This window comes from Ptychodera flava (genome assembly GCF_041260155.1).
Source record: "Ptychodera flava strain L36383 chromosome 3 unlocalized genomic scaffold, AS_Pfla_20210202 Scaffold_26__1_contigs__length_13983176_pilon, whole genome shotgun sequence".
In the NCBI taxonomy this organism is placed as follows: domain Eukaryota; kingdom Metazoa; phylum Hemichordata; class Enteropneusta; family Ptychoderidae; genus Ptychodera; species Ptychodera flava.
Window position 1 is genome coordinate 1774235 of NW_027248280.1, and position 18772 is coordinate 1793006.

At 37.7% G+C, this 18772-nt stretch overlaps 1 protein-coding gene across 1 annotated transcript; it reads right to left on the minus strand.

The window, feature by feature from the left end:
- Positions 1 to 1110: 1110 nt before the first annotated feature.
- Positions 1111 to 17610, minus strand: LOC139125718 (uncharacterized). The gene is made up of 6 exons (XM_070691818.1): positions 17394 to 17610; positions 16221 to 16246; positions 15476 to 15714; positions 14998 to 15145; positions 6814 to 7416; positions 1111 to 2132 (listed from the first exon to the last, which is right to left on the minus strand). Exons 1-6 carry the CDS (start codon positions 17608 to 17610, stop codon positions 1116 to 1118), a joined length of 2250 nt encoding a protein of 749 aa, XP_070547919.1. The 3' UTR covers positions 1111 to 1115.
- Between the last annotated feature and the right edge of the window lie 1162 nt (positions 17611 to 18772).

Genomic DNA, 18772 nt, shown 5'->3' on the forward strand with positions numbered 1-18772 from the left:
AAAAGAAATAAAAGTAGAACAACAACTAACATAGTGAAAAACGAGTCTGTACTGAAACTTGGAGAAATACTAGGAGTAAAAACTTCAGTGGAATTCTGAGGCGTGTCTGTTGTTGTAAGCTGCCAAATGGCTTGATATGGATTCAGTTGTCCCTGAACAGCTTTTACAGCCTTAGAAACTAGAATTGGGCGTTGCAGATTTCTCATCTTAAGAATTATATAAATTTGAATTAATAGAGATAATATGGTAGTTATGCCTATGGGTATAATTAATTTAATAGAAAAGGAAGGAGACAAAACATCGCCCCAATTATAAAAGTCAGCAGCTTCATCTATAGGTGACATAAAAACTCGCTCATGATTACGTAATACTTCGGCCGTCCTCTTTAAATCTAGTTTTACAGCTTTGTCAACGGCCAGTGAACGATTCCAATTCCTTTGTGTAAGCAAACTGTCGGGTATCTGCGCTAACCAAGGATGCTCGAAAGTAGCTATTCCCGTGAAATTAGCAACATGTTTCAAAGAATACAAGGTCGTTAAATAGACTACATTAGCAGCGTGAATTGTTGACAAAGAAGAGTTAGGCTGACAATTTGTAATGACAGCTGGTAGAAAAAGATCATTAGAGTGAATTTCACAATCACAAGGAACATCAACTATGCAAAATTTACACGGGGTTATTGGAATAACAGATTTATTATAACACCGTAGTTCCCAATCTTTAGTGGATCCTTGGATTAAGACTTTAGAATTGGGCAACTGAATAATATCTGCGCTAACATCGGGACTCAAACTTAACACCACTGGACACTCGTTTGGAATGTTATCAACATCATTTACATATAAATGCCAAACACAACGTTTGAAGTGTTTCTTATAGATTTTGAACGGAGTAACACACCGTTTGATCCTATCTCCTTTACACCTAGAAAATTCATCGGTTGACAATTCGAAATACGTCGATCCATCAGTCGCAACTCCAAAATAAGAGGGTAATCCTGTGATCTCAGTATAGCCACTGAATAAAACATTTGAACTGTTTGAACTTTCAAACGAGTCCGGTAATTGCACAGGAAAGGATAAATCCGATATAACTGGGTATTGAGTCCATATTAGTCAACGGAATCGCCAGTTTAATATACAAATTGGAATGGGTGTGATAGTAAAGGACCTGTTTTTGTTCATAATAATATTTGGACGTCTATGGGCAATTCGAAAATTCGGATATGTCCGACCAAGAATTTGCTCTACGGATGTTAGTGCGCGTTTAATATCAGAAGTACTTACTAATTCAGGAGGAAGGCGCCCCTGGACAAGAGATTTCAAAGCAGCTAATCGACTTTCTGCTAAAAATAGAAGGCGTAACAAATAGGTGGAACGTCTATTCAGCTCAATGTACGTATAAAGAATCTTGTGTATTAACCTAACCTCATTGCCCAATAAGTCTAAGTTCTCAGATCCCATGTTTAGAACATCGCGAAACGACTCTATGGTTAAAGTCAAAGTCATAATATTTGAATGAGTTTCGTTGAATGAATGCCATAGGTTATCTATTCTACGATTTGTGAGACGGACTATTGAACTTAAATCCTTCTCAAAATTTAAAACAAAACGTCTGTTCCTTTGTACTGAGGTTTCGACTTCCTGGACATGTTTGGCCAAAATTTGTACGTCTTTAGCTGTCGCAGTCCCAAATAATGACTTTGATAACTTGCCAATAAAAGGCAACAAAGATTCTCGTTTATGTCGTGTTCTAATATTATCTTCCAAGTTTGTCGTCCCTAAAACGTCACTAATTTCATGTCTAACTCGTTGAGCGTCTCTGAGTAATTGAACTGTCTCTCTCTGGTAAGACTGAATAGACTGATCATGAGTTGAACAAGCAGATGGAAATGGAGGATGGCTACAAGGATATTCGACGGGCATTTCAGTTATAACTTTGTCAAGACCGGTAAAGTGTAAACGAGGGATCGTAAAAGTTACATGCCAATAAGAATGAGCAACTTCCACTAACCCTACAGGTTCAAAGATAACTCCAAAATTCTGACGAATAACCATATCTGGATCTACCTTTTCGCTAATCACATTGGAACACAAGGAGAGAACCAGGAGAACTCCTAAGCACAAAAGTTCCTATAAAAGTAAAAAGAAAAACAAAAAACCTCACGATAACAACGTCATCAAAGTTACTTTCTCGATATTTATTAATTATTTATTCACTCCATTTGGTCAATTTTTTTTTAATTGTGAAGGCCAACACCCATGCCAATCATCACTCACACACACACATCGGAGGCCTCCTTTCACGACAATCATACCTTACTATTACACCCTTCATCGGACTCATTCACATGACAACAGGGTGGCCTTCAGCCAGTTTTATTCTCTATCCTAAATGTTGAAGATACATTATTACTGGTTTTCCTGATATTTTTACTGGATGCTGCCTAAGATATTCTCTTGCAATGTCATTTAAATTTTCCTCATCTTCCCAAGTATTACTTTTATGTGAATATCCCTTCCACTTCACTAAATATTGCAATTTATTATTTCTATAACGACCCTTTAAGATTCTCTCAACTTCATATAATGGTTCATGGGTTTGTTCACTGTCTAAGCCCACTGATCGCTGGGCGTTATTGTCGTTTTCACCATCAGTCGGTTGACCTTCGCAAAATGAATTATCATCATCACTATGCGTGTTGTGGTCAAAGACTGTATTGTCATGAACACAAGAAAAATCTCTAATATTATCAGCGTCTGATGACTGAAAGGGAACCTGAAATTCATCTCCAGTTTCTTCGGAAGTTGATGAATTAAATTCAGAAGGTCTCAAATAAGCTTTCTTCAACCTATTTACATGAATCACCTTCCGATAATTCTTATTACTGTTCAAAAGACGTAACTTAAAATTGACAGGACTCACTTGTTCAGAGATTACGTAAGGGCCAGTCCACTTGTGGACAAATTTCTTATTTACTCCAGGTTTAATTGATGGTTTATAAAGATAGACTGTATCTCCTACTTTAAATTCCTGAGACTTCTTTATTTTACGATCGTAACGCTCTTTCATTTCATGCTGGTACTTCTCAATATTCTGTCTGGCCAATTTATGGGCTATGTCTCTTTTGTTTGCCAAATGTTTCAAATGGGTGTCAATATTGCGTGTTCTTCCCTCAACTGGTTGAAATTCAACATCCATTGGTAAAGTGGCGTCCCTTCCATACAACATGTAAAATGGGGACAACCCTGTAGCTTCCTGGGGACTAACACGATAGGCGAAGAGGACCGAGCTCAGATATCGATCCCAATCTTTCTGTCTACTATCAACAAACATGGATAACATATTCACTAATGTTCCGTTAAAACGTTCCGTGAGGCCATTGGTCATCGGTCTATATGGGGAGGATACTTTACGCTCGACATTAAAATATTTACAAGTTTCTTGTACTACTTGCGACAAGAAATTTGACCCTTGGTCACTCAACAAAACTCGTGGGCTTCCATATGTAGAAATTACTTCATCAAACAATATTCTAGCCACTGTTTCGGCTCTAGCATTTCGCATTGGAAATGCTAAGGGAAATTTAGAGAAGTAGTCAGTAAAAACGAGAATATATTTATGACCATCATATGTTCTGGTTAATGGTCCCACAATATCCATTCCCAGTCGGTCCCATGGTCCCGCAACTGGAATTGGTAAAAGTTTAGCATGACTAGGGGGTACAGCTCGCTTTCTTGTGTGACAATGAGCACATGTTTTAATGTATAGGTTAACATCACGGGCCATTCGTTCCCAATAGTACCTTTGTCTCAATACTCCTACTGTTTTGGAATACCCAAGATGTCCCCCAAGGACACAATCATGGGCTCTTTTCAGTACATAATTTCGCATTGATTTTGGAATAACTACTTGCCTAATACAATCGGTTTTGCGGCTTGCTTTACCAGTCGGTTTCCAATAGTGGTATAAAATACCATCAACAATATCAAAGTTGGGGGCCATTAACGTCAGCTTCCTTGCTAAGTTATTATTATCTGGTAACTCACCACTTTCTATATATTTCAAAATATTCTTCAAATCCGAATCATTTCTTTGTTCTGTGTATAACTGCTTTATAACTCCTTTATCAATTTTATTATCCACTATATCAATAGGAGTACCCTGATCTAAATTATCCTTGGAGCCCGTAACATAACCTGAAGTAAGACTTTCAGGTTCGTTTGTCTCAAATTCCTCATGTTCTGATTGGGGACCAGGAGTTAGACTAGAAACTAAAGGTGGTTGGACTAAGTCTGTATTGATTGCTTTATCGACAAGTTTCGGACTACCCTGGGGCTTATGTTTTATCTCTGGAGCATCGTTCAAATCTGTGACATCTGAAGAATAGCCTTCACACTGCTGATATGGTCGCCTTGACAACCCATCAGCGTTCATATGTTTCCTCCCAGGCCTATAAATAATTTCATAATCATATTGTTGCAATGTCATAATCCATCGGCCAATCCGGCCTTTTGGGATTTTTTGTTTAAACATGTACGTTAAATTAGAATGATCAGTGACAATAGTGATATGATTACCTCTCACGTAGGGATCACAATGTCTAATAGCATGTATGACAGCCAGAGCCTCTAACTCTGTAATAGAATAATTTCGTTCATGACAATTTAAACTTCGCCCACCATATAAAATAACACGCTCGACACCATCTTGTTGCTGAGCTAATACAAAGCCAAGGGCATAGGTCGAACAATCAGTATAGATAATGAAATCTTTGTTCATATCAGGGTAACCCAAAATTGGTGCACTACATAGTAATTGTTTCAATTTCTGAAATGCTTCCTCACATTGATCACTCCACTCAAATTGTGTATCCTTTCCCAATAATTTGTGTAACGGTCTTGCAATAATAGAGAAGTTGTTCATAAATTTGCGATAATAATTAGCCAATCCCAAAAAAGACTTAAGTTGCGTGACTGTATGTGGGCGAGGATAATTCTTAACTGCTTCTACCTTGTTTTGGTCTACAGCTATTCCATCTTGACTTATAATGTGCCCCAAGAATTTCACCTTCTTTCTCATAAACTGACACTTGCTCGGTTTTAGTTTCAATCCAGCTTCACGTAACCTTGTCAGAACTGTATCAATGTGCTGTAGATGTTCCTCGAATGAGCTACTAAATATAATAATATCATCAATATAACACAGAACATATTGCCAACTAATGTTGCGTAGGACGTATTGCATGGTGCGTTGAAAACAGCTTGGGCTGTTACGTAACCCCTGGGCCAGTCTTTTGTATTGATACAACCCTTGATGTGTAACAAAAGCTGTTTTTGGCCTGCTCTCTTCATCTAATTCTAACTGAAAAAACCCCGACTGCAAATCTAAAGTCGAAAAATACTGAGGCTTATTTTTTCCAAGCATTTCTAAAGATTCGTCTGTTCGAGGCAAAGGAAATGAATCAGGGATTGTTAATTTATTCAAGTGACGAAAGTTTGTGCAGAAACGCCAAGAATTATCAGGCTTCTTGATTAAAACGACCGGGCTAGCAAAAGGTGACGTAGATGGTTCGATTATACCTTGCTGTAACAATGCTTCAACCTGTCTTTCTAATTCTTGTCTTTTTTCAGAAGCCACTCTATAAGGGGGCAGACGAAATGGAACCGTAATCGCACTCTCTTGTAACCGAATTTTATGCTTAATTACATCACAATGCCCAAGCCTGCCACTGGAGTCAACAAAAGCTTGAGAATTACGCAATAACACATTTTCAAGTTGCTTCTGTTGACCTTTAGTTAAGTCTAATTCGTCAAGTTTTAACTGATTAAATAAATAATCATGGTCATTTACAGCCTTGTTGCTATCAGTAGAAATGTTGTTAATAGTAGGTTCAATCAAATTAATCATTAAACTGTTTTTTTGTAATGGGTAAAATTTTCCAACGATTGTGTTCTTTCTTATTTTAACTGTTGTCTCAGATGCATTGAAAATTCTGATAGGAATTCTGTTTTTATCAGAATATGTCAACCCTCGAGCTGTTAAAATATCTGAATTCGATCGACTTTTACAATGAGAAATACAACCAACAACTCCATCAGGATATGTGTGAGGCGTTTTAACAGATACTATAAACTCAGTCTCAGGAGACAAAACTATATCAGAACTCGTCCTGACAAATACAGGTTGTTGTATCTTAAATTTCTTAGCATTAAAATCAATAACTGCTCGGTGTCGTTTTAAGAAATCTAATCCCAAAATCAAATCATGGTGTAAATTGCAAACTAAATTTATGTGTAAATACACCCGCTTGTTTCCAATGAAAGCAGGTACCTTTATAAATCCTAGTACATTAAGTCTGCCCTTTCCAGCAGTTTGTACATATGCATAACGAGATTTAAAAATTCTATAATTTCTTAACTCAGGTATAATATCTAACAATCGTATCGGGGCCACTGTAATGCTTGCCCCGGTATCTATCAGAGAATTTAACCTTTGACCACAAATTGAAACATTCAATAAATTATCATGAAAATCATCAGAACTATCAGTAAACAATACAATTACGAAAACCAAAATTACTCTCGTTATTTCGAGTCGTACAATTGCGAAATTTTGGCCCCGAGTCGGATGACCCGTTTGAATATTTTCTCCAACACGGCCTTACATGTTTAACCGCCGTTGCGGACATCTACGAGCTATATGACCAGGCTGTTTACAATCATAACAAATTCTTTGATCAAAAGGATCAATTGCATTACCAGGACAATTAGGAGCACTATGACCTATAGCAAGACAACGTTTGCACTGTACCTGTGCGTTGTTCATGGCTCGACCTCCATAGGTACGAGGTGGTGGTCGCCGTTGATCTCTGCGTCGTGACCATGTCCGCTCACGATCTTCGGCCTTGTTCTTCATGTCTCTTATCTCTTTCTCTAGGCCATGCAAATGTCCGATTATCTCTCTCATTCCTCCGCTGATTTCCTCTTGCTCTTTAGGAATGTTTGTAACCACTTCTGCAGTCTTTGCATGTACATAAGCAGCAGCAAAGTCCCCTGGTGTTTTGCCTGCCACGAAAGCTTTTATCTCAGGCCGCAACCCGTTGATGAAGAAGGACAAAAGTTCTTTATCCGTCTTCTGAGCTTTCTCAGCCTTTTCCTTCAATGATGTAGCATATTGTTCAACCGTCTGGTTGGAAAGTTGCTTCAGTTGAAATAATTTCTGATCGTACAACCACAAGGGACCACATTTGCCAAAGCGATCCATAAAGGCAGTTTCTAATGCTGTGTAGTCGTTCTTTATAGCATCAGTCAAGCCCTGGTACCATCGATCAGCTTCACCAGCCAAATACAGACCAGCTCCTTTTGGTTTCTTCTCCGCTGGCCAACCCCGGAAGTCGGCGAAGGTGTTGTATCGCTGCCACCATCACCTCACATTCTTGTCTTCCCGGCCTTTAAATATAGCAGAAGCCAAACCATCTGACGTATCTCCGCAGGCTCGTTGTATCTTAGCCAATTGATCGTCAACCCCTCTTTGCCATTCGTCTGCAGGGTTTGCTTGTCCTTCTGCCATCGTTCTGTAGCTTCTTCCAGACCTTGTTGTCATATATCAACCACAGCTTGCTTGGTCTACCCATTTGTTCTCCACCACTTACTGCTACGGAATCTTTGTTCGTCCCACGAGCAGGATACCAGAGATCGACCAGAGTAGAGGCGTGTGGATGACAATTAAAAGTCTTTATTCCCGAAGTGAATAAGCTTACAGATGAGCCAGCCGATGTTAAGTGCTACTAACTCAACTTAACGTCCGACTATATACCTTATTGACTTAATTGTAAATACAGCAGACGTTAATTAACTTAACTATAAATACAACAAAACTTCATTTTAAATGTACGTCCTAACTCATTATCATACTTAAACAGAAAAACACCGGATGTTGTTACCATAATAAAACTTAAAGAGAGAAGCAACAGATGTCACGGTCTTCAATTAAAATACCACTAAGAAAAACAACAGATGTCACGGTCTCTAATTAACATACAGCGGTCAGTAGGGCATTGAACTCTGTGTCTTAACAAAAGTTTCTGATAAAAAAACTTCATTTGTAACAATCCCTTGGGCAGGCAATAAATCGTGATATTGCCCTCGCTCTCATGTTTATTATTTAAATATCTAACATGCCAATACGTTGATATGCGTAGCGTATATCTATGCAGATCAAGAATATACATAATGAAGATCTTTGCACAATAAGTGTACACTGTACTTTGGATTTTATTAATATACGTATGTGTACTCTGAACGTATTGGACACATGTTCAGAATCAGTATATGTGTATATATTGTGGTATATCAAGCATTTTGCCTAGTGAAATGGCAGTTCATCCTCCATGAAAACAGCACTGCTGGTTTGTTACCCACTATCTCAGGTCTATACATAAGGGGCTGCTGCTTGATGTGACTTAGACACTTTGCTCATAACGGACAACGGACATTGATTTTGTAGATCAGTAGCAATATGTTTCTCTTCATTAATATCAATATTGCATATTCCTATTAGTGACTTAAAATGTCACAGTACTTTTTGTTGACATGACCATCCCTGAACACAAAGCTTTGATTAACTGAAATGCAATCATAACGCCAACCTACTTTTCAATGATCCCTCCGAATGTCCAACGTTTGTAAGGGAGCATTCGTTTTTTACAGGGGGGGGGGTCGGTGGAAATCAGGGTGGTTGACTTTTACAAAACCGCTTTTTGTGGGGGGGGGGGGGGGGGGGGTCAAATTTTACAATCAATGATTGAAGGGGGTCAAATTTTACAAAGGTTTGTATTGAGTTATGGAAAACAAATTGACTTTGGAATTTCACCGAAATGTTGCAGAATAATAACCGACCGAAGCTCAGCCAAATTTATTTCTCTAGCAGGGGACCAACAAGTCCGAGACTGGCGTGTGTTCCTGGCGTTATACGGCCTCCACCACAGCCCTGCAACGGTCTGTGGAGATAACTGGGGTCTCTGCAGCGAGATTCAAAATGGGGATCTCCAGGGGTAAACAACTTGTCGAGTATGTTATGTTTCAGAAAATAAGCGGTTTTGGACGTTAGGAGAAGTCAATCGCATCTTTTCTGGGATTGGTTACAGGGGCAGCGCTAGGATTTCAAAGTTGTTAGCCACAGGTTCCTTGCGTGGCGAAATGGTCATACATCTTGTTAACCACACACAACTTGCTTTAGCCACACAAACTTTTGTACAATAAAAACAAAACAAAATTATTTTAAGGTCTTATCTTGTCGGAAGTGCCATAGACTTCACATGCAATCCACCCCTACCTACCTACCTGCCCCCCCCCCCTTCTCAGACAAGGACTTTTTGAACGCAACTGCTTGTAATACTTCTTAAAAAGACTGGTGCAGTTCATTTTCTGTGATAAGGAATCCTAGCAACCCATATGATTCAATTAGTACAACCAATAGAGGTAAACTTGTGCAACACACACACAAATACAGGGCTTCCTTTCCCCATCGTTTGAACTGCAAGTATAATAGAATGAAGAGCTTAAAACAAAAACGGTTAACTAATTTTTTTATTGATTAAATTTGTGTTTGGACCAACTGACATTAGTTTGATTCACGTCCGTACAACATTGCTTTCAATAACTTGCCTTGATTAAATCGTGTCTCGTAGTCATACTGTGTTAGTCAATCTGTTTTCAAAGTTGGATCACGTATTTTGACAAGCATACCAAAAGCGGTCTTTAGATAGAAAGAAACCACAAAGTATTGAGATAAAAGTTTCAGGCCCGGTTTATTTCAGTTAAAAAATACAGTGTTTTCAATTGGCTTCGAACTCACAAAATACGGTTTCCAGTCACCTTGTGGTGATGCAACAGACACATGTCAGACGCGACGCGACGTAGGATATATGTCACGATGTCAACAGTAACAACACATAAATTTGTAAACAAACTAGGTCGACCGTCATGGCTCTCTCGCTACAGTCTGGATAAGGCCACGATATCAACAGTCTGCATGAGCTTATCGATTGTAAGTCACTTGAAAATCAACAGAATACACTTCAGTTTAACTAAAATCTTACAAATTTCTTCATCATGCACATTGAAAGAAAACCTCAACCACGGGGACCGTCTGGAGCGTTCAGCTTCACGCAATGATGGCCATGCTGCCATCCAACGCTACGTTTAATCGCAATCAACTTGGCTAGCAAATCGCTCAATTTTTCCATAGAATATTATCAAAAAGTGGTAAAATCTACCGTTTATATCACTCAGAGAGCAATAGCTGTACATGATATAATCGTCTTCTGTGTCTGAGTTGTAGAAAAGCTATCATAAGGTCTCTCAACTCTCGTTGAGTGCACGGCATGGCAGCGGGGCAGCCGACCTGATTAAATATTCACGTAAACCACTGACCCCTGCTTCTTGGAAAGTTGGCATAAATTACTGGAACTCTCTATCATTAGGGTGGATGATGTCATTATTTTGGCCCTTATATGGTACTAAACTGGGTTCAAAGAGTAAAGAAAAAGCTCTATGGTTTGTAGACTCGGTGACCCAAACTCTCTGCTGGGGGCGCTGTCGTTTTCGCCCGGGCGGAAGCGACAGCGCCCCCAGCAGAGAGTCTGGGTCACTGAGACTATATGGTTTGCGAGGTTTGCCGAGTTTGGCAATGCGTACCTAAGCTGGACAGAACACATAGTACGCACCCTGTTGGGTATCGTAAACTTAAGTGGCGCTGAGAGCGAGAGTATAGTCACATTGATTTCATTACCTGATAGTATCACATCGTCCACCGTGAATTTGACCGGGGTCTTTGAGTTTGAGGCCAGTTCGCCACACTTTCACGAGCGTGGCGAACCAGGAAGACATTTTATTCGCCACCCAGCACTTTCTGTCGCATTTTGCGAATGTGGCGAGCGCTAGTGCGACCCCTGGGTTAGGAGGTAAAGGTAGGCAGGGAAAAGGATTTTGCCCCAATAGAGCAGAATTTCGGCCCAAAAGACCGTTTAGTCTTCATTGCGGTCCAGATCCAGGCCGCAGAGACCTCAGTTCTCTTCAAAGACCATTGCAGGGCTGTGGTAGAGGCCATATAATGCTGGGAACACACGTTATAGTTATTTGGGTGTAAAGGGAAAACAAATATCAAAGATGACCTTCATGTAAATAAAAACACAAGTATTACTTTTGTTGTTTGCTAATTTGCGTATCAACTTGAAAGAATACACTTTATTTTTTCACTGGCAACAAGGAATACAGCTATGCATATGTAATTATTATTATTATTATTATTATTATTATTATTACAAGTTAGGGGCTATAAGTATTATATAGAAATCTAATAACAGTTCATTGAAGCTGTGGAATTCTCTCCGCCCAGTTAGGTGTTCCTTTTGACATCACTACCCTTATGAATATTCATGTATTGCAAAAGCTGACAGTCGCTGTGTCTGGCAGCGCGTGCTCACAGCTAGCTGCTGAGCTGCACAGCGTAGCCTTCGAATGCAGGCCCATCGTGGCAATTGGCTTGTAAACGTATCTTCAGCGTGGCATTTGTAGTTGTGGCGAAAACCATAAACCCTCTCCCTATGCTGACGTTGCTGGTTTTATTTTGTTCATGTGCATTAAATGTAAGCAATCAAGGAAGTTTTGGGATGGAAATAGAGCAAAGGCATGAGTTTCCGCGAGATCTGTGCTACAAATATAACTTTACGCATGCGCACTCTTTTGCCAGTGGTGCGTGTAGCCTGCCAATATGAGCATGCGCAATTGAGTGAACGTGCGCGTGAATGTGTCGTCTGCACACTACGTCCCGTGTTATAATCATGTCATTCAGCTTTGCATGTTGACAGAAACTGGAATTACTGCAGAGAATACTTTTCAGGACATCACAAGAGAGTCCCTAAGGTAACAAGTAGGACGTTTAGGAAATCCTTTCAGAAAGTTCACGCCGCCTGTGGCCATTTTGTGGAGTATATATACAAAGTTTCAATATCTGAACTGACGTACTTGAATGACAGGCACAGGAAACGATGGCCAATAAAATGCATTCTCGTGTATGACACGGAAGGACCATGGTCTATTTTTAGCCCTTCTACAGTATGTCTCAGTGCTGAAAAGGCCATATGTTGTCATGTTGTCATGGCGACTTTTAAAATTTGCATACAACTGTGAGAGTGAAACGGGTTGTAATAGGTCACAAAACTTTTGAGTCCCACTGTCGTCCATTACACCTGTTTCCTTGGGCATTAAAGGTGTGCAAGTATACACATCAAAAGACTAGAAAATTCACTTCATGGGAAGAACCTTGTAAAATAGCCCTTTCTTGTCTGGTTAACGAAAAAAGATACCCCTGATCTAAAATATGCATGGACTACCAGCCAGTGTCAACGGGCTACTAACTTCAGAATATGGTTGCCCAAGTGGACTACCAGGGAAAAAAAAACTTGATTTCGAGCCATGGGCAATATTAAACATGAAACATTTAACTTGTAATAATTCCCCTTGTCTTGGCTTGCTTGGTTTACAAAAAATGTTTAAAGGTTACACAGGGACCATGTCCAAATTTAGCCATTGCTACCGTGGAAAGGGGAAATCAAGCTAATCATCAGAATCATAGAGTTTATTGGGTCACGCCAGGTCACACAAGAAATAATGCAGCAATACATGGCCATAATTTTACTTTAGTTAAACAGTAAGAAATAATTTGTGTTCATTATTCTTCCTGGGATTAGGCAAAAAAATAAAAATAAATTATTATAAAATGAACATTATTATACTTCGTTAATTATAAATCCATAAAATAAATAAGTACCAGTGAATTATGTTTTAAATAAAACAAAAAAAAAATGTGTGCTACTGTTACTGCTTGTGATAAATATACTCGTACATTGGGTGATAAGGAGGATTGGGTTCGGATACTAGTAGAATTAATTTCAGCACATAAAATTAATTTGAAGGCATAAACTTTATTTTTTGTCTTTTTTCCAGAGGCCCATATATCTTTCTTTCATGAATTTGACTTTGTTTGTGTACCGTCTATTTACTGTCTGTTCTGTGCTGTTTTGTGTCTATGTTTACAACTATTGTCTTACAAATTCTGACCTAGTGTTATTGGATTATGGATTGGTATGATTGCCATTATCTTAATTCGATAAATGCATAATAAGTTAGTAATATACTATAGAACACTTATTTGGGATGACTGCATGAAACACAATTAAAAATACTTGAAAAATTATTTCTGGTCTATGTAAAATTAATTCTAACACACTAAAATTAACGGAAAACATAATTTTGACCAAAATGGCCCCAATATACATTATCTTTATTATTCTTTCTACAATGAAGGCAAAGAAATTACAATTATTATTATTATTATTATAGAACAAATGTTAAAAGTTGTTACTTTGAAATCCATAAAAAAAACTAGTGAATTATATTTTAAGATAGACCCTCTCGAGGGTCTATGGTTTTAAATAAAACAACTGTGGTTACCGAAATGGTTACTATGGCAACATAAAACAAAAATGAACATGGAGTTCATGCTGTTATAAATACACTTAGGAGAGCATTTGCATAGTAACTGGGATTACTTTTAATGGACCTAGGAAAAACATTGAAATTTTAAAACACAAATAGGTTACTATGGAAACACAGGGCAGTAAAAATGGATATCATATTTTGTCTTTCTAACCCGAAATAACCCTTTGGTATAATATTTCTGTTGATTACTGGATTTTTACACAGGATATTTGGTCTTTCTAACCCGAAATATCCCTTTGATATAACACATTCTGTCGATTCCTGGATTTTAGGTGAATCTTTGAATAACTGGTAATTTTTACTCCCGAATGGTTGCCATGGAGACACCTCACATCAAAATGATTTGTTTTTTTTTGGTGTGCTAACCAGAAAAGCAATTATTATCAATTTTTACATCAATCCATAGTTCTTTAATAGGAATTAGGGAAAAAGTTACATTTTGAATCCCAGAAGTTACCATGGCAACTCAAAACATTAAAATAAGTCTGGTTTTTGTGTTCTCTGACCCGAACTCCCCCGCTAGATAATTTTCATATCAATCAAAGTAACTTTTCATTGGATATTAGAAAAACTGAAATTTTCAACCCCTAAAATGGTTACCATGGAAACATGGGGCAGTGAAATCGATATCATATTTGGTCTTTTCGACCCAAAATACCCTTATGGTGAAATTTTCATGGAAATTGAACCTATTATTATTCGCGTTATTATTTCTATATAATACTTATATTAATTATTATTAAGTGACAGTTTCATTGCTATCGGTTTCATCCAGTAGGGTTCTGATAAGCATTTTATGTATACTCTTGTTAGTGGAAATATATGAATTAAAGAGGTATCTTGAAAACTAATGTATATAATCTCTGTGCTTCAGGTTTAACAGAGTATTTGATAACTATCAGCTTGTCAGCCGTGATTTCATGTGCACAGTCTTTCTATATCAACTCATCCACTAATATGTGGTGTCCATAACAATCAAGACAGGTTGTTAAACTCCATAGTTGTCAGCAATTATAATTTCACAAGCTTTAGCGAAGAGGATGCCAAACTTTGCCACATTATGAACAACATTTGTCCCATTACTTGGTAGTAGTATTGATGTGATTTCTTTAAGCTGTAAATCCCACCCTCACATTTCAGATAAATACATTTTGTGTATGAGGCTGGGGTAGAACACTTGATCTCAAGTGTTCCTAAAGGTGACAGTTGACTTGGGTCATAAGCAATCCTATCTGGTGATGAACCCAAGAAAGGTACATCGGGATGAATGATAAAACCACACAAATACACATTTACATTTTTCTTATTTGCATAGATAGTCTGAAGCTGCCTGTGCTTTATGTTCTATGCCATATTTCATTGATACTGTCTGTATGTCCTTTGTTGATGTCAGTCTGTCAACCAGTGCATCAAAGTCTCTTTTACGACTTACTACATCTTTGAATTGAGATGAAGTGATTCGGGACTTTCTCAGTTTATGCCATTCTGGGCAATCACTCTGCCGTCTTGTTAGTGTTTCAATTTCATGGCACTCTTCTAAAGACACTTGAAGACCATGAAAATACTGCTGTTGGGAGGCACTTAGAACAAAATTATAATGAAACTGAATATGGTAATTATTAAGGGGTAATTTAGGAAAAGGTTACAGTAGGGGGAGTTTTATTATTGATCCGTCAGATTCTGGTTTTGGTAATTGATATGAAAGAACACTGCCCATTACTACATTTCCATATGAAGTTTCTATCATCTCTAAATTATCAAAGCTATCAGAAAGAACTTGAAGAAGTTGTACAGATTGATGAGATACAGACATAGATTTGTGTAAATTAGACATTAAATTAAAATCTGAAAAATCACTATTGATTGGATTATACAAAGTACTCTTTACACATGAATTAGAACTTTCTGACTTTGGCTTTGTGAATTTAACGCTGGTTACATCCCTGGGTTTAATTCCATGAGTCCTCGGTGGTACATGCCATTGTTGAGGTGCTGATGTTTTGCACATTATCTCTGGTATTGATTTGAGTCCCATGGTCTTATAGTGGGCTATCTGGTAGAGCATAGCAGTTATGTGATTGCACATGCTTTTGCCAGCTGTACAGGAACACAGATGGTCTCTCAAGGACTTATCATTCAACAAAGTGATCTGTGAAATAAAATTACATAAAAATTCAATGAAATTCAATGATCAATCAAAGAGGTGTAAAACTTAAGTTACTTTTTTAAGAACCAATGACAAGATTCATGTGGTTGTTGTCTTTTTCAGTAGTTTTATTCATCATAAAAAGATTACACCTTTTTAGTGTTTGAGAAAGTCTCATTTGCATGTACTTTCATCTATTTACTATTGATTGTTAATGAACTAGATGTGTCAATGTGTAGCTAGTGTGGTTGGATTGTGATTCAATAGCAGCTGTCATTTAGAAGAATTCAATCAGTAAATCAACTAGTTGGATTTTGATCAACCACTGCTATCATTTTTTAAAATTATTTCAATCTTTCAATCAATTAGTGCTGAATATTCTACCCAAAATATTGATAAATGTTATACATCAAGATTGTTAACATATGATTGTCACCATCAAGATCAGTCTTGTTCAGTTGTATTCACTTACTGTCAATTTATGAGGTGGGTCATTTTTCACACTTCACATGACACCCTTCTTCAAAGACTCTAACTGAAATTATCAAAGGAAAAAGAAAAAAATTAAGAGAAAATATTAATGCTGACGGTGTCTTTAAGTCAAAGATTTTTCTACCAGTTTTCATAGTCACAGTGTTGAGAAGTCAGTTAAAGGCACATAAGCTGCAATATTTGCCATTATTTTCATGATTTTATATTTAGATTAAAATTAGTTCATAGAAATGTTCTTACTCAGAGATATCAAGTACAATTGTTCACTGAGTGGGACTGCATGGGAAAGTTTCAGTACTACAAACAGTACATGGGCGTTGTACGAAAATATAATGGACAACATAAATGGCGCAAGTACACATTTTAATCTTTGAAAATACAACACAGTACAACCAACTGAAAGGATGGGAGAGTATTCACTCCACTCTGACTTACAATTCTGCGCTTTTCTCGCAAGACTCTGAAAATAGCGGGAAATTTGAAATGACAAAATATGTTCAATTTCTTGCCTCTACTACCACAAGTAGATGTGGTCAAGCCAAAAATTACGGACTTGGTAGATTGAAATGAATATCCGAGGAAGATAGAGGCAAGTTGAAGGCACATCAAAGGCTGGACAAATTTCATAGTTTTGAGGCTCATGGTATTAATAACACCAATTCATAAGTCTGTAGTTGAAGGGCAGTGCAGATAATCATGTATTATCGTTATATTATATCAATTTGGCTGGCTTGATGAAACTGAATTCTAGGAGGTTGAGCGAACTGTATCATTGGGCACACACCAAAATCTATGTACAGTTAACTTTACATCTAGAAAGAGTCAAATATTTCGAGAACAGGAGTTCCAATGTCATAGGATTTGTACAATTTGCTTTTTTGTATTATGTTTAATCATCTTTATCATAATATCAATCCAAATTTAGAAAAACTAGCTCAAAAATTGGAAATGAGTTATCCTCACTCATAATTTAGATGCGCATGCAAATGTTGTACATGTCATTAGAAGCGTCAAAGTTCAGGCACAACTCTATCTGGACCGGATATGTACACGCAAGTAATATCACTGGGATTCCGCAACACACAACAAACAATAAAAATTCGCAATGTTACATATCGTGTCTGTGCCTACATACTACTTCAAGTTGGGTTGTAACTTTTACGGTAGATTATGGATTGATCGTTACTTACCTTTCATATCATGTACATAAGAGCCATGGAAAAACTTGTATCCTTTTCTAAGGTTATTCTTTGGGGCCTTTGACATATTTTTGACGATGAAAGTGACGTCTCCCATCGAAATTTCCGGTACGTTAGCAAGGCTTCTAGTCCACGATGGGCAACTTAGACCCCGCCTTGAATTTTGAGTCGGAGAGAGAATGTCTTCTGCTATTTTGAGAGCGGCCATCTTGCTAAAGTCATTGACGACAGCGTCCTTGACAACTTTGCGTTAACAGCCTCGTTCTGAGTTTAATATGGCTGCCGCGTGAATAGGGTGTATACCGGTAAATCACTTGCAACAGAGGTCAAGAATTCAAAGCTTAACCCCTACCATTTTTTTTAATTAATTGCCTTGTCAAAAATTCATAAATTTAACAGCCTAGTGCTTGTTAGTGGCACATTTTTGTGTTCGTTTGCAAACGCACAGCTTGCTTGTCCACTCCACATTTCATTTTAAGTTACACACAGATTTTTCCTGAATTTATTTCTCTATTTATATATTTACTTTGGGCAAGTCTGAAGGGGTCATCTTTCGTCTACTCATTATGTTGTTTGTATTGTTGAGCAGCTCCTGTTGTCCCGTCTGCACTCATTGTTACCTGAGCACTTTATATTTTTGTAATATTAATGTGTAAGTCACAAGAACCAAGGTATTGGTGAGCGATACTTCAGCTCCCCTGCTTATTCCTTATCAGTTGTAGATTCTGCCATTAATTTATCATTGTTGCTTTACACAAATACTTTATATTTCTTTGTTTTTTAAATCTTCCAAATCTAATGTAGACTTTGATATGATTGACAAAGATAGTTTTGTCTTTCTCTGACAGATATGCCACTTTATAAGCTCTGCTGTCGGCAATACTCAGCTTATCAAATACATTCTATGGAAGATTGCCCAGGCCTATTCTCATTGCGAATGCATGCACACAATTTGGAAGGTGACCAAGGATTAGCCATAATACAAATACGCGTACATGATATGGACGATGACCCAGGCCTACCCCAATAGCAGGCCTACCCTCAAAACAAATATGTATATATACATAGTTCATAAGATGACCCAGGCCTATCCACATTACAATGCAACATACATGTACAAACGATGGAAGATGACCCACCCCTCTTCTATACACTAATGTATGAACAATATATGAGAGGTGAACCTGGCCTATCATCAATAAAAATACATGTACATGATAGGAAAGATAACCCTGGCCTATCCTGAATACAAATGCATGTACAATATATGGAAGATGATCCTGGCTGATCTCAATTTCATTACTTCTATATGTTCAAAGCATGCAGATCTTACCCATATTTATTCTATACAACATGATAACCTTCATTGG